Genomic DNA, 16,965 nt, shown 5'->3' with positions numbered 1-16,965 from the left:
AAAAAATGTAAGGGAAAAAAAAAGAATTACATATAAAAGATTTATAAAATAAACTCGAGGTTTTTTTTTATTTTTATGACTTGCTAAAAACTGAAAATGAATGACTAAGAAAAATGAAGAAAATATGATTGATATGAAGGGAAAAAAAATTTAATTTAAAAATATGGAAAATGAAAAGAAATAAAAAGATTTGTAAGGTGAAAAAACAAAATCATATCGGTGACAAAAACAAAAAAACAAAAAAAACAAAAAAAAAATGAACAGGAATAAAAAAAAACTTTCAAAAATGAAAATGTATGAGTATAGGAAAGAGGAAGGGAAACTTTTCTTCTAAAAATCCTTCCAATTTAGGAGGGATTGGTTTGAATGGAGAGTTTTTCATCCGATATTCCATCCTTTCCCTTTTCCCTCTAAACCAAACAACCTCAACATTTTCTCTGCCTCCACTTTTCAATCCCTTTATTTCCATCCTTCCATTTTTCCATCATACCAAACATAGAATACTCATCGGCAAATTTATTGAAAGCAGGTTTGGCAATAGTCAGTACGTCTTATACCACCAATTCCATATAACCTGTCACTCAGGCATTGTTATGTACTCCCACTTCAAATAATGAACCCAAAGCTTCTAGACACTTTTCTGTTCCAATTGGATACTTGGCAGCAAAAGAGGTGTGCAATTCAATTTGCTCAAACGCGACTTCCACAATTCTCTAAATTAAATCGAGATTCTTTTGCCATGTAAAAGTTAATTCTTAAGAATTGACAAATGAAATACTTACCATAATAGCAAAGGTATCAGTGGCCTATATGCATAAAGCAAAAAGTGATAAGGATGATAGTTTCCACTTTATGGGTAGCTAATGGCATTGAAGCTTAACATAATTAAGCTGGTATGTTAATAATTATAAATATTTGAAACACAAATACTTAAACTTTTCTGGAATAGCATCTACTTTCGTACATATTAACAAGGTAAACCATGATCTGTGAGTGTGTGTATATATATATATATATGCTATAACATGGATATAAAAGGTATAAAACAAATTGATAAATTACGAGGAAGATTTACATACCCTTTGCCTAAATGCCATACAAAAAAATTACCGGCTTTGTTCAAAGCAATCTTCCAATGGAGCAGCATTTCCTCATACATATCTGTAGGACCAACTTCATACGTAGCTAATGTTGACAAGTTCATCCAAAAACTATCCAGAAGACACATAGTTTTCAGAGAAGATAAATGATCGATTTTTTAAATTCTTGAATTGCTTTAACAAGTGAGGATGAAATCTCTTCTTCCCTTAGAAGCTGATTTTTTTATGAAAGTATGAACCTTATTTTTTCTCAGACAAAGCACAATGAAGATGGCCAATGAAAGGTGAAAAGCTCAATGTCCACTAATAATAATTCAAAGTTAAGATGAAATGGTTGAAGTGATCTTCAATACAAATAGGTTAAGCTGTTACAAGAAAGGCAAGCCCTATGAGAATGATGCTAAACAAAACTTTGGTCAAAAAAGAAAATGCATAAAGCAGAATTTTTGGTTTAGAAAACGAAAGTAGCCCTGTCAAAAAAGGTTGTTCAGCCAAGCTCAGCCCACTAGGCATTATGGGTTGACAGTGCGCCGGCCCGTTATCCTTCCACTGCTGAGAGCGGGAGGTTATCGCTGCTCTGTGAAACCAGCCTCACGCGGTGCCCTCTGTTCTAAGAACTCAGTGGTCCGAGCCTTCGCCTAATCCACAAGGCCCAACTCTCAACTTGGAATGGGCAAGCCAGATTTGTGCACCCGCCAACCCTACCAAGAAGGTCAAGCTGCTGTCCAACCACTTTACAGCCCTCACTTGAGTTACAAGCTCTCGTTACTTGGCTCGGCAGTCATAGCCACACCTAAGAAACTTAATAAATACATATTATAATGTAATCTCTAGCAATGTGGGAGTTCAGTATAGGCGACACACCAAAAAAATTGACTGAGAATTGGGGCTCTTTCTATAAGAAGGAAAAGGGATTGATAACTTTGTAAATGATGGGAATTTAATTTGAAAGGAATGAAATGTGTTTAGTTGGATTCCAGGGGAAATTGGGTAGAAGTGAAAATGAGAAATTTCATTTTTTGCAATGTGATTTGAGTAGAATGGTTGTAGGTTTCATTCAGACCAAAGTCTCTGTTTCATCACCATTCACCCATGGATAGATCACTTAGATTTCTTGAAAAATGATACAACCATTGATGACCAATAAGATTACTGGCTACTATGAAATTGAAGGGAATAGATATTAGAGAGCAATATTTTGCGATGGGCAGTGATAGTACTATAAATTATGAGTCGGGTTTTGTTTGATTTCTCCTAAGAGCTTGAACAAAGCCACTAATTGAAAAACACATAGATATACCCATTCATTCGTTCTTTTTTTTTTTTTTTTTTTTTTTTGGGGGTAATACATTTGTTCTGGTAATTGTTACTCAAGGATTATGTAATTTTCAAAAGCCTTAGGGAAGTTCATGTAGGTTTACAAGTAAATACATGATTAATAATACAATTGCCTATAATAAATTTTTCTACCAAAAATATGGAGGAAAATGAATTTTCTTTAATTCATTCTGGACAAAGTATAGCATACAAGACGTATATTATTAATTTTTGTATGCAGTCATGGTATTGACTATCAATCATTTTTTTTTTTTTTTTTTTGAAAGGACAATGTTTTAAGGTTTAACATGCTTCTTTTTTTTTTTTTTTTGAAAGCAATAAATTTATATGATGATTTACATTTTTTAACCATTACCTTTTGCCTATATCAAGAGAGAAATTATAAAAATATTTTATTTGATTAAAAAGAATGATAGTTTATTGAATCAAACTCTTAAATATTACAATCTAATCCATAAAATTTAAAATATCAATCAAAAACCAAAACTGAAAGAATGGTTGCTCAAATTTGAGCTCAGCCCACTACACACACACTAGGCCTTGACACCCGTGCACCCAGCCCCGCTGCCTTACAACTCCAAATGTGCAAATTGGGTTCCTGTCTAGAGCATCTTCAATGTTTTATATTCATTTAAAATTTTTTTATTATATTAAATAAATAAATAAATAATTTTAAAATAATTTTTTAATGAATTTGTGTACTAGTTCTGTCAAGTTGATATGACAAAAAAAAAATTATAAAAAACATTATCTACTTTTAAATGCTCTGTTAGACAAACTGAATCAATGTTTTATTTATTTTAATTAACTTTTAATAAAAAAAAATAACTCATATGTGGACTTTTAGTTTTTTTAATTAAAAACGATTTTAAAATAAAAAAATTAATTTTTTGATTTTTTTTAATTAGATATAATTTTAAAATAAAAAATTATACATTAACATATATTTTAATCAGAATCCATTGGAAAGAAATTATCTAAAATATTATCTATTAAATAGAAAAAAATATCATATAAGCATGAACATTTTTCAAAATTAATGCTACATAAATTCTAATAGAAAAAATCATTGGAAATACTCTTACTATGCCCTGTTTCATAGGGTTGTGTGTTGTTGCTAGCCCTTACACCTGTCTTTAGATTTTATTATAAAATAGGTAAATTCATGATGTATAAAGTTATTTATTTTTAGAAGAATTATAAACAGTAATTTTAAAGTTTAAATTTTTTTTTACACAATTTATTTGTGTGTGTGTGTGTGTGTGTGTGTTTTTATTTCCAGATACTTACCTTTAGGTTTTATATTTTTTACGAATTATCACTTTTAATATTAAATATGTAATATATTCCAAAATTATTAAGTGGAAAGACCAAACTACCTATTTAAATAAAACACAAATGTAACCACTTCCATGTCGCCCAAGTTATCTTAGGCACCTATGATCCTATTCAATAATAGGAAACAAATACTACCATGAGATTATGGGAAATAGAAAACAAACACTAGAATGAGATTATGGGAAATAGAAAATTTCATTATACAGAAAATATTAATAATAAAAAAAAAAAAAAAAACAAAAGAATGGTTGTTCATATTTCTCCTGTCAAATTTGAGCCCAACGGGCTTGTTGAAGAAGGCTTAGGCAGAGGCAGAGTAAAGACCTATGGACATTCAGTAATTTTAATTTTTTTATTATCAAAGTAGTTAAATAGTAAATAATTAGCTTTTTAAACATATTCTTTCATATGACATGCTAAGCTAAGGTTCATCAAGTTCAATAATGTAATGTGCTTTATTTTTTTCTAATATAATTTGTGATTTATATACATGGTTTTTAACCAGGTTGATAAAATTGCAATAATTGATTTAAAACTGGAACTGGAAAAAGGTATGGAAATTCTGAAAGATGATACTAATTGGGAGACATCTGTTTTTCTTGTTTTCTTTTTTTTTTGAAAGATATCTGTTTAGTTGACATTGATTAATGGGTGGAAATTAGCAATTTTTTTTAATTTTTTCTGCTTCGGTAAATTATTCTTCACAATTTTTTACCCTGTTTAGTAACCTGTATCCTATGCTTCATAGAAATTATAACTTCAGTTTGACAAGTGTCAAAATTTAATAGAAAGTTATATGCAGAAGAAGGTAGAAGATGTCCAATTCCATTATATCCTTTTTCTTTTTCTTTTTCTTTTTTTTTTTTAATTTTAAATTGGGTAGTTTTGATCGGAGTTGGAGTGAGTCCAATATTAGAGGTTGTATCTCTTCCAGATGTACAAAAACAACATTGCCTCCACTCTATCCTCTGTTTACAGCCTGTGATTTAAAAATTAAAAAAGAAGGCAAATTGTCCTCAAAATCTCCATTCTTTGAAACCCATTGATCACGTTTTTTATTAAGACATATAAATTCATAATATGAAGTAACCTTTGCTAAAATACTCCTCATAAAATTATGTTCTTCATGGATTTTTAGATACAGGAAATTTTGGTATTTCTACTTAAAACCAAGTCTGAATTTCATAAAAATCAAGATTCCAATAAATTAGTGTAATGGTCCACATCGTGGAGAAGAAGGATTTGGATCTGTCACACAATCTCAATCTCAAGGGTGGTCACACACGCTCTATATTTGGACCCAATGAAAACTATCTCTTTTAATATCTCAAACTGCTTATTCAATTCTGCAATAAATCAGTTAACTATCAGCTGTTCATACTGGTTTTTGCTCATTTTCTCATGGGTCTCTTTCAGTTATCTGCCTATATTGACAGCAAGAAACTATTTTCAATGAGTTGAAAATCTTGAACACTCTCATGCCCCAAATCCCCTTCATCAATCAAAAGCAATCTTCTCAGAACTGCGGATGTCAACCTCATTAATCTCAATTCTTCCTCGGCCGACATACCAAATGAACCGATTCGTCAAAGAATGCAAATGGCAAGATGGAAGCAGAGAAGTGGTACAACTCCTCTAGCCAGGAATGAAAGCAAAAATGCCAATATCTAGAATTATCAGAATGGACAAAAATAGATTAAATGAGGGTCAACTTCAGGAAAGTTGCACAGCTCTTTCCACATAAATATGTATGGACAAAGTTGAAGATCAATTTAATGATTTGCTGTTGACATGCATAGTGATTGATGGTCCAAAACTCAAATATATATTTACACATAAAAAAGAAAATTATATATAACTGGAATTGGATGCACTAAAAATAAGTTTCAATTATGCAAATTGTTTTAATCACATAATACAAAACGTTCAATGTCACTTTTTAATTACAATATAGCTTAGATTCTACAATGTTGTAGTTTGAAACCCACTTAAACTTAATTGATGTGCTTCCTTTACTAAAATGTTGGATAATAATAATTAGTACTTCATTCTTAATCCTCTTGCGGATGGCTTGACCTAGATGGACAGCCTGTTGCTTGCGTGGTCTGATTAGCTTGTTGGCTATAGAGTACTGCCATCTTGTTATAGAGGTCCATGTTCATTGACTGCAGCAAAATCAACACCATGTTAAAGATAATTAGCAATCAAAGATAAATTTAGGTAATGTCATCATCAATTGCAAAGCAAGTTTGAGAGAGCTCGTTCTGGATGTTGGACTTTGAGCAAATAAAAAAAATTTAAAATATTACAGTCGTACAATCCAGCATCCAAAAAGATATGAGTTTATCTTCTATTTGAGATTTGTCTTCTAAATATATGAAGTGATCATACTCAAATTTAATTCAAACTATTGTATTGAAACTTAGCATGCACATACTTGAGCTAGAAGAGCACAATATGGGTCAGGCAATGGAACTGAAGAACTAGTGCCATGTTCAGGTTTTGCTTGAGCTGGAGGGTTGGTTGGAATCATTGAGGGTACCATGAAAGGAGAAGGAACAAATGCAGGAGGCGTAGAAGCCACCTGAGAAGGATGAACGAGGGATGGGATAGATTGAGGGGGGGCTCGAGCCATGGAGGCCATGTCAAGCATTCCCATCCCCATTCCTAGTCCAACAGTACCCATGCCCATACGTGCTAAGAGTGACATTTGAAGATGTTGTTGCATTGCTAAAGGCATCATCATTTGAGGCATACTACCACTTCTCATAGTAGTCATTAGTTGGACTTGTGCTTGAAGGTTTTTCAGGTACTCAATTACCTCATCCAGCATTGAAGCTTTATCAGTCTACAAATTTTTTGTTTTTTTCAAAAGGAATTAAGAATTATAACAAATTTTTTTTAAAAAAAATGGAAAATGGAAAATAAAAATTAAAAAAAAAAAAACTTTAATTACTCTTTATGTATCACTTACCTTACTTGCATTTGGCACCAACTTTTGTAGAGCTTTCATCTTCTGATTGATCCTATCTCTTCGCCTCTATGTATAACAAATATATAATTCCACTCCTTATGAATTTTGTATGTTATATCTATATATAAACATAATTATTTTTTTCTTAAAAAAATAATTCTTTCTTATTCTATATATATTTATTAACTTAGATAAGAGCATATAATAGTAAATTTTTTGTAATAATTAATATTTATTTGTGTTGATAACAAGTTTGACATACATAGTCGTGCCCCGTTTCCTGCAAACCTTGAGGATATATATGATAACAATTTAAAATTATTACCCTCTCGGATTGATTATGAACAGCAGCAGCTCGGGTTCGTCTAGTAGAGTTTGAGCGGCCTGCGGATTCAACATTGGTTTCTCGATCTTCATCTTGGTTTTCCTGCATGCATGTCAAAGTTTAATTTCAATTTTTGTGTGTCAAAAGAACTTGTATATATATATATATATATATGTAAATTTTTATTTTTTTTAATCCAATGGATTTTCTATTCGTATTTTCAGGCAATTAATACATATGTTTGTACAATTTTGAGGATGGATAATTATATAATTTATTATGTTTTATTTTCATTTTACCTCGCTTTTAAAAGCTCATATAGGAGGCTCAAATAAAGAGAGATATTTTTCCTAAAGAATTATAAGAGTTCACATCCCATTAGTACATAATTAAACATTTTCTTTTTTTCAAGCAAAATTATTAAACATTTCTTCTTTCCCTTTTTGCCGAATAATAAAAGGCAAAAGAGAGACGAATACATTTCATTTAGCTTAACTGTCTTCTCTTTTCAGGCCTTTTAAAAATTAAATAAAATAAAAATTCAATCGAAGACCCTCTAGCTAGTTATTAAATTTAATAATTTATCATATATTCAATATTGTAAACTGAATGATAATACTAAAAGTATTATTTACTCTAACAAATTATTTATCAAATGATATATATCATTGTTTAAAAGACTTTAATTCAATAAAAAAAATGCAAAAATATAATGATGTCCATCGAAATCACAGAAACTAGAGAATAACAAAATGTATTAAACAGTTTTAACTAACTTGATTATGTTTTTCTATATATAGATTCCTTAGCTAGCTTATAACAAATTTTATTCTGCTCCGCATCTAATGCACAATTACGGCCGGCGTCTAATAGCCAGTAGAAAGCTACCAAGCTTATTAAAAATAAGAAAACTCAATCATACTCTTAATTTTATAATAGACCCTAGTTTATGTTTTTAATTTGTTTATCTATTTAATAATTTATTTGTTTATATTTAAAATATATAAATATATAAACTAATAATATTTTAATATTTTAATAAATATTTTAATAAATTTAATAAATAAATTTTAATATTTGACAAACATTTTAATAACTCTAGCATAATTCTATAAATAAGAAGAGACATATACCATTAATCCGCCATGAGTGTCAGCATCTTCAAAAGTGGTTTCGTTGTTGAAGGTCAAATAAGAAGAATCAAAGGAATTAGCCCAAGTGGAAGTCATCATGGTAGTGTCACTTCCACTCACACAAGCACTCGTAGTCATTGGTACTTGTCGCATGCTACTAATACCATTACTGCTACAACTAAGGTTCTTGGATTCAGATTTCGTCCTTTTGGAGAATTGGGGAACTTGGTCATAGCTCTGGCTCTGGCTTGAAGATGCAACCAGGTTGGCACAGTGATGATTGTGGTGATTGAGTAAATTGCTGTGACGTTTTTGGGATATTGTGGCTCGGTGGACTAGTGATTCAAGAGTGTCCCCGGCCCTACCCCATGTGGGCTTTGCAGAGGCCGTATTTGGAACCAGCCCACCCAGCCCATGCATGGCTAGCTGGCCATTTTCCCATGTCAGCTCAGCTACTTCATTATTATTTGACCTTTTACATGAACAAATTTCCAAGTCAATTACATCACACAATTTAACAGCCTAATTGGAATCAAATATAAACTTCACATTCAGAAATTAAATAAACCTTCTAGTCTTATAGTTAAGTAAATAAATAATCAAAATATATCTTTTATAAAAGTACTCGTACAATTTAATGAAGACTTTGGTGGTACGAAGGAGATTACTAATTGAAACTAGACAAAAATGTACCGGTCTATTTAATTTGTTAATTCGTTGATATGATTTAAGTAATGAGGCTTTTATTTGTCTTTATTTGAAAGAAATTGAAATAGAAACAAAAATGCTGGGGTTTAAACTTTAGACCATTGAAGGATTTTTTATTTATATATGCAAAAGAGAAGAGAAAAATTAAACTTTATAATATAAATATAAATTCATGAAGGGAAGAATAATGTAGAAACCATAAACCAGAAAGAGAAAGAACCACTGCCCTTTGCTAGTTCAAAGATGTGGTGTAGTCAGAAAATAGAGAGAGAGAGAGAGAGAGAGAGAGAGAGAGAGAGAGAGAGAGTAACATGAAGCTTAGGAGGAAAAAAATATATTAAATTTTGAAAATAAAAATGTTGGAACAGAAGGAGGAGAAGCATATTTTCAACTAGTAATGAGATGAAAGAACAAAAACAAAACGAAACTGGACACAATATATGAAATCCTTGCACAAAAAATAAGTCTAAAAAGATCAGTTTCAGAGAAAAGATGGCTAAAAAGGTTGAAAAGGAACGGCTGATATACATATAGTCCTTTTTCTCATCTGCCAAATTCTAGATAAAATTTGTCCAAAATTCACCCTATGTATTATCAGTAATAGAACGCCTTTCACTGCCTTATTACAGATGAATCCTGGGGCAAATTCCCAGACAAGAGAAAAAGTGCATATAATATACATATGCACTATTAACAAAAAATATATATATGTTCACATATACATTACCTATAAAAGTAGTTAAGAAACAGCTAGTTGTATTTGTATATATGCGTGCATATATATACACATATATGTATACACATAGGAGAGCTGCATCTTCATTTTATGGCAGAGAATTATAACAGAAATGTGGGTTTCACAGATTCATATGGTACAAGAATTTTTTGAAACAAAGAAAAGAAACCCATTATAACAAAGAAAAGAAACCCATTATCATGACTGAGAAAATCAAAGTAGGTTCGTCATGTATAGATTGAAAAACTCTATGAGCAGAAAGAAAAAAGTGAGAGAGAAAATAATTCAGAGAGAATTCATTAAGGATATACGTACATGGGAACAAGATGACTAGTGCTAGTCGTTTGATTCTGGTGTAAGTGGTTATGCTGCAGCACGTGAGAGGGTCTGTTTTTCTCTTCTGCAGCTTCGACTTGTTCTCGTCTTTGGTGCTTTAGATTCCAATTTGGTACCGTACACTGACTCATGCTGTTCATTCTCTCTCACCACATTCTCTCTCTCTCTCTCTCTCTCTCTCTCTCTCTCTCTCTCTCTCTCTCTCTTTTGGTGAAAATGAATGGGCAAATTTCGAGTTGGAGAGCTCTTAAGTTATTTTGGATCCTCTTATTTCCTTGTCTTCTGGTCCCTTTTTGATGTCACATTTTGGTGTGATAGAGATTTTACACAAAATTTGTGGTGTTTAAAACAACCATTCTCAAGAGAATTGGATATGCCTTTATTTATTTATTTTGCTCTATCCTCAACCTTCCTTATGGGACCTAGCAAGGGTATATATGTCTTTTAACCGAACATGATCATCTTCATATGATTTTTATTTTTTTATTATTATTATTATTATTTTGTTTTTTGGTTGGAGAAAATATGGTCTATTATTGCTTCCTTATGTTTACGTGATGTATGATGACTGGCTTTAGGAGAATGCCATAAAGACAAACGATTTATTTATACATCAATATCAATTTAAGATTTAATTAAACAATACAATATAAATTGATTAAAAAGGACACCCAAAAAAAAAAGAAAAAAGAAAAATCACAACCTCATGATATGAAACTTTCCATCCCTTTCCAACCACTTCGAAACTCCTACTTCATTTCTTTTAGAGATAAGTTTAGTTTGGTTCAATTTTAAATTTAAAATTAAACAAACTGAATTAAATCAATTTATAGATGTCAGTTATTATTATTATTTTTTTTTCATGAAAATTTAGTTTATATAAAATAAAAAATTATGACAAGACTAACAAATGTATAAAATAAATTTTGATTATTATTGATAAATTTGAAAAATTGGTATTTTATTTTAATTTAATGCTTCCAGGTGTTTTAAAGTAAGTTTACATAAGAGCAAAGCAGAGATTAATTACGGTAGTTTAGGCTTTAGAACCTAATTGAGTGAGACTTGAGCTGCACTTTGTAAAGCCCATTGGGCCAAGATCAGATCGGGTCTAGCCTGAAATCAGAGCTTTTAGAGTTCAGGTCGAACCATAAGGAAATAATTGTAAATTTAATGTCGTGTTGTAATTTTCTTTTCTTTTTCCTTTTTTTTGCTTTTTGGTTGAATCTTGCAAGTAGAAGGATTCAAATTCAGAATTTTTGTTGAAACTAGTGGCTTTATCAATGAATTATCTATAACTTTTCAATGAAAATGTTCTTTTTGGACTTTGAGCCAAGATTTTTATCGATGTAGTAGTATTCATTGGCCCTATGTTTTTAAATGAATTGAATGCTATTTTGAGGACTTTGAATTTGATCATTTATAAAGCATCTATTTACAATTTTTAACTAGATCAGTGATAAACAAGTAAGCGAAAATGTGATTTGAGAGGTTCTGCAAGTAAATAAGTAAAATAAATAAATAAGGAGGTAAAAAGGGAAGAAAGTCTTAGCTAAGAATATCCATTTTATCAACACCAAAAAAAAAAAAAACAAAGGAAATAATATTAATATTACTACATTAAAATAGAACAACAACTTAAAATATTTTAATTATAATTTATAAAAAAAATTTCGTAGTATATTTAAAGACTTTCAATCTCTATTTTTGAAGGATTTAAATTCGAAATTAAGATTATTATCAAAGAAAATATAAATTTTTATTATAAAATTGTATTAATTTCTTTCATATTTTCCATAGTAGATGAAAGAAGAAATTGTCTTATCCAATAATGAATAAAATAATGAAAGTTAAAAAATCCAAAATCTTTTCACATAAAAAAAATAAAATTTAATCCATCATTGATTTTAATTTTTTATCTTTTAAAAACTATTAGATTACATTTTACAAGATAATTGTGAAAAACAATTTTTTTTTAATATAATTGTCAAAAACTTTGGTAAATAAAACAGGTTGCTTTATTATAATATTTTCATGGTCTTCTAATTTGTCATGTATTGAGTGCATAGAGAAAGGATATTTTTAAGTTATTTTCACGACAAAATATTATAATGATCTTCTAATTTGTCATGTATGCGGATAACTTAAAATGACTAAAACAACCCTGAGGAGATAAGACACTTTCCAATCATTTAGGAGTCACATCAACCAACCACCGAGGGCTCGACATCGAAACTCAAATTTCTGGAGTTTTCTCTGTTCACAACCAGACATTCAACAATGCACACCTGGCTACAACCCCATTGATTGCCATACGTTGGGCTGCCACGTGTCACATCTAATCAATTTCTCCAATCCAAACCCATCTACAATTCCAACCTGGCCCTCTCGTAGTTTTCTTTCTAGGAATTATTAAAATTCCATAAAAGGGCTTCTTTAGCTTATGATTTATCACCTTTGGAGCAAATAAAAAAAATGAGGGAAAAAAAAAAAAAACCTGTCTTTTTAATACTATACCAAACCATAAATTTCATTTATATCATTTTAATTTTACTGTTATTTCGTTTAAATATCATATTCTTAAAATAATCATCATTAAATTTTTTTTAATTTTTTATATATGTCATAACAAATTCATTTATTAGTTTTTATTATTTAATTACAATAGTTAAAGATAAAAAAATTTAAAAATCTGTATTTTACAATTGAATAATGTTGTAAAAATAAAAATTAAATTTTTAACTATTAAAATTAACTTGCAAAAATAATAAAAATTGATATTTTAATTTCTTTTTAATAATTTTAAAAAATTAAAAGATGGTAAATGATATTTTTTTAAAAAGTATAAAATCTAAGTAAAATAATGACAAAATTGAATCGGTATAAATGAAATTTTCCCTATTAAATTTTGATGACAGTATATGCTTGAATTATCCCCCAATAATCAAGATTAAACTCTTTTAAAAGAAGAGTATGTACTATGTTGGGGAAGTGTGAAATTAATCCCAACCCTTGACTATTTTATGATTGGCAAAATTGAGCAAGCTCAATTTCATTTTTTTTCTTTTTATTTGTATTATAAATTTTATAAGATTCAATAATATATGATAAATTGGATATCAATAGTCATAATTTTTCTTTCATGTATTATTATCTTTTAACATTTTTTTGTTAATCTAGTGACATTTGAAAAGTAATAAATAAAAAGGTGAAGGTTAAATCTTTCATTTACTTTTCTATTTTTAGAAATTTAATATATTAAACCTTAAAAATGGAAATCTTAAAATATATTGTATTTTATGGACAGTTTTTTACAGCAACAACTTCTTTTTTTCTTCAGGCAATTGACAGAAGACCCAAAAAATGATGAATGTAATTAAAGAAAATGTAATGGGATGTGAAATTTTTTTCATACTTTTTTTTTTCTCAAAAGAAAAAAGTATAAATATAAAGTGTTTTTCATACTTTTTTTTTTCTCTCAAAAGAAAAAAGTATAAATATAAAGTGCAGTATTTATATATTATACTACAGTACTTCTATTATTAGTGATTGATTTTTTGTTTTTTGTTTTTTTTTTTTTTTGGTCATTTGTTTTGCTTAGCCCACTCTTTTATTTCTTCCAATTGGTGGTGGCTAACTCTGTAATTTCACAACATTTTTTTTTCCTAGTTTTTGGTGCATCTAAAATACGGTTTACCATTTTAATTTTTTTTTAAATATATATTTTAAAATAAACTGTAGCACAATAATAAAATAATAGTTGATTTTTTAATAAGTAGATAAGACTTTATGAAAAATTATTATATATATTATTAATACTTATATATTTATTTTTCTATTCAGATATTTTCCACAGTTTCCTTAGTAGTTCTATAAATTTATTACGATTATTTTCTTTATTTTCATTTTTTTATCCTAAACATTTATTTTTTACTTTTAGTACTTTTATAAATTTTTATTATGAAACATTTACAATTTTTTAGACTTGAAATAAATAGAAAAACATCTCTTATATTTCAAATAAACTTTCTTATAGCAATCTAAATAATCCTTAATACTCTTAGTAAAATTAAATTACCTTTATATGTTTTATTATTTTTTTTCTTTCGAAATTTTTTTTGGCAATTTTGCAAAAATTAATTTGTAGATTTGAGGAAAATTTTATTAATCTATATTTTTATCTAATTTTATTTAAATTGCATGATACTTTTTCAGTGGGGAAAAAAAAAACTATATGATGATTTTGAGATAAAAAATTTTAACTAAGTAATGGTTGATCAAATATATAACTCACTTAAAAAGCTTATATAATTAAAATTATCATATGATTTTATTTTTTAAAAAATAACATTAAAAAATTATCGCAAATTTTAAATATAATTTAATTAAAAATATAAAAAAAAATCTATGAAGCCTTCAAATTAAGTATTGCAAAAAGAAAAAGAAAATAAAGATTTTAAAGGTAATTTAATTTTACTAAGAGTATAAAAGTAATTTAAATTGTCTATAGGTGATGTGGATAATTTATTTAAAACTTGAGGAATGTTTTTGCATTTATTCCAAATTTCTTGAGGATGTAAATGAAATATTCACTTTTTATTAATATATCATATATTTTTATCTTGTAGTGTAATTTGTATTTTTATTTTCTTTTTATTAAGAATGAAAATTTTAAAATTGTATTGCATTTTTAATGAATATTAATTAATTTTAAATAAACCTATTTTTCTGCTATTTTTGAAACTCTTAATATTAAGAGATATTAGGATTAAATTAAAAAGAAAAAAGAAAAAAATAAATGCAAGGATAAATATTGACCTTTGTATTAATTAATTGCCAACTGTCATTAGATTAGAAAAAATGACATTAGAAAAGAATGTTAAATGGAAAAAGGGATAATAAATGGAGGATGAATTATGGCCATTGATATTTAGCTTGCCACGTGTCACAGGATCCTCAAAAACTTTTGAGTAAAAATTAGATGAATAGATCCATTAAAAGCACAATAAATTATTCAACAGGAAAGGTTTCCTACGCCGGTAGTAGACCTATCCAGTTATATTATATCAATTCATCAAACATTATATGTTATTTTTTAAAATTAATATAATTATACTTCAATTTGATAAATTATTTGTTATTAAATTATTTCCCTCATTTAATCCATTTTTTACTATATTTAGTTTCTTTGTAAAAAATAATTCTACTATTTATTATATGCAAAAAAATTACATCACTTTTTTTAAAATATTATTTTAAAAAATTACAAATTTAAAAGATATATATTTCATCCAAAAATATTGAAAAATCATTATTACGCATTTCATATTCCATCCATCATGTATATATATATATATAATTAATGTTATTATGTATTTCATATTCCATCCAATATATATATATATATATATATATACAAACGTACTTTTGAGCTTAATATTGAGTGAGGTTTTTTTTTATTTTTTATTTTTGATTTTTGAAAATGAAAGAAATATATATATATATATATATATTCCTATACTAATTTTCCCAAAATATTTATAAAAATAGAGCAATTGTATAAAAATGTTTTTGTTTTCTTTAAAATAAATTAATATTAATAAGAAATAATATTTGTAATTTTTTAGATTGTTTGAGAAATAAAATGAAGAATATAATTCTTTTAAAGGAAATGAAATATATTAATAAATTCATATTAAAGGAATTGAATTTTTTTGGATGAAATATTTAAGGAATTTGATTTGTTAACAAATAACATACTAATTTAGAATGTAATTATATTAAATTTTAAAAATGACATAAACAATATGTCATACTTGATGAAATAACATAAATAATTTAATGTGCCTATGACGACAACACAAATCCCTCCTACCGAATAAATTCTCTTAAAAACACCCACATTTCTACTAAACATGAATTATAGAATATGACTATCAACTGAAGAGAATTTCCTAAAGAAAAATTAAAGAATTTATTAAAACTATTTAGTTACTGTTACCGTGACAGATATAATTGGGCTTGCTTTGTCTGCGAGTTAAAACTTAATTATAGGATAACAATAACCTGACATGATATTTGAGCTACTGTTGTCTGTGGATTTTATTTCCAAATCCTAATATTCATTTTTCGTTTAATTATTATTGGACGATTCTGACCAATAATTGGAAACATTTATGACAATAGTAATAAATTGGACAAAATGGACAAAAAATTTGGTTCCAAAATGGTGATCATCATCACAAAGCTGCATGGATAACTCCATCTACCAAAAGTATCTTCTTGTAATACCAAAAAATTCACAAAGATCCATTTGATTTTACTCTCACATACTACCAACAAAACTTTCCACAGTCTTTATCTAGTCATAAGGCAAAACATGAGTAAATAACAGGCCAAAATTGGCCAGTGTGCTTTTGTCTATCACTCATGGAATTGTGGCTCTTGTTAAATGTTGAAAAAAGTAGTCTCAACCTTAAATTGTTAAATGGTACCATTTTCAATGTGGATTTGACTGTAAGCTCCAAAATGAACATAATTGCTTCGTTCCTTCCTAGAGAACGTACTATTATATACTTATAAATGTTAGTCAAGCTAGTAATTTTGACATATACATATAGGCCATCAATTTTTCTACGTGGCAACAGGACATTGGTTGATGGGGTTTTGGTTTCTCATTTATGTCCGCAAGTTTTTGCTGATAAGATCTACTAGCAGACAGCAGTCATATTCTCAGTTATAACTTGTCTTCTATGATAGTGAAGCTCTAAATAGGCTCTAAATTTGATTAACAAAGAATACTCTTTTTGTGGTCAAGAATTTGATAATGTCTTTGCCACTTATTGGGTTCTTTATGTACAGAATTTTGTTAACTTGTCTTTTCCAATTATGTGTATTTAGACATCAGCAATGCAGTGGACTGTTTAAGCTTTCCATCTACTTTAGTGAAAATCAGTTTCCAAAAGAAAATATGCAAA

At 28.1% G+C, this 16,965-nt stretch overlaps 1 protein-coding gene across 2 annotated transcripts; it reads right to left on the bottom strand.

Moving 5' to 3' along the window:
- Positions 1–5,645: 5,645 nt before the first annotated feature.
- Positions 5,646–10,298, bottom strand: LOC107419145 (transcription factor PIF7). Of its 2 annotated transcripts, XM_060814135.1 has the most exons (7): positions 10,195–10,298; positions 9,968–10,156; positions 8,209–8,680; positions 7,076–7,177; positions 6,751–6,816; positions 6,214–6,624; positions 5,646–5,941 (listed from the first exon to the last, which is right to left on the bottom strand). In XM_060814135.1, the coding sequence occupies exons 2-7, from the start codon at positions 10,126–10,128 to the stop codon at positions 5,828–5,830; spliced, it is 1,326 nt and encodes a 441-aa protein (XP_060670118.1). In that variant the 5' UTR covers positions 10,129–10,156; positions 10,195–10,298; the 3' UTR covers positions 5,646–5,827. The 2 variants fall into 2 exon arrangements, with proteins under 2 accessions (XP_060670118.1, XP_048328974.2); XM_048473017.2 differs by lacking the exon at positions 10,195–10,298 and having other exon boundaries at positions 9,968–10,188.
- Positions 10,299–16,965: the final 6,667 nt, after the last annotated feature.

This window comes from Ziziphus jujuba, chromosome 2, assembly GCF_031755915.1.
Source record: "Ziziphus jujuba cultivar Dongzao chromosome 2, ASM3175591v1".
NCBI lineage: Eukaryota > Viridiplantae > Streptophyta > Magnoliopsida > Rosales > Rhamnaceae > Ziziphus > Ziziphus jujuba.
The sequence above is the reverse complement of the archived record's forward strand: the minus strand, read 5'-3'. Positions and strand labels throughout refer to the sequence as shown.

Excerpts from the sequence above, each read along its gene's own strand:
- LOC107419145 (XM_060814135.1), bottom strand. The coding sequence starts at position 10,128 with ATGAACAGCATGAGTCAGTGTACGGTACCAAATTGGAATCTAAAGCAC. Across the intron at positions 8,681-9,967 it reads ACTAGTCATCTTGTTCCCAT|GTCAAATAATAATGAAGTAG; the intron begins GTACGTATATCC and ends TTCATGTAAAAG. Across the intron at positions 7,178-8,208 it reads ACACTCATGGCGGATTAATG|GAAAACCAAGATGAAGATCG; the intron begins GTATATGTCTCT and ends ACATGCATGCAG.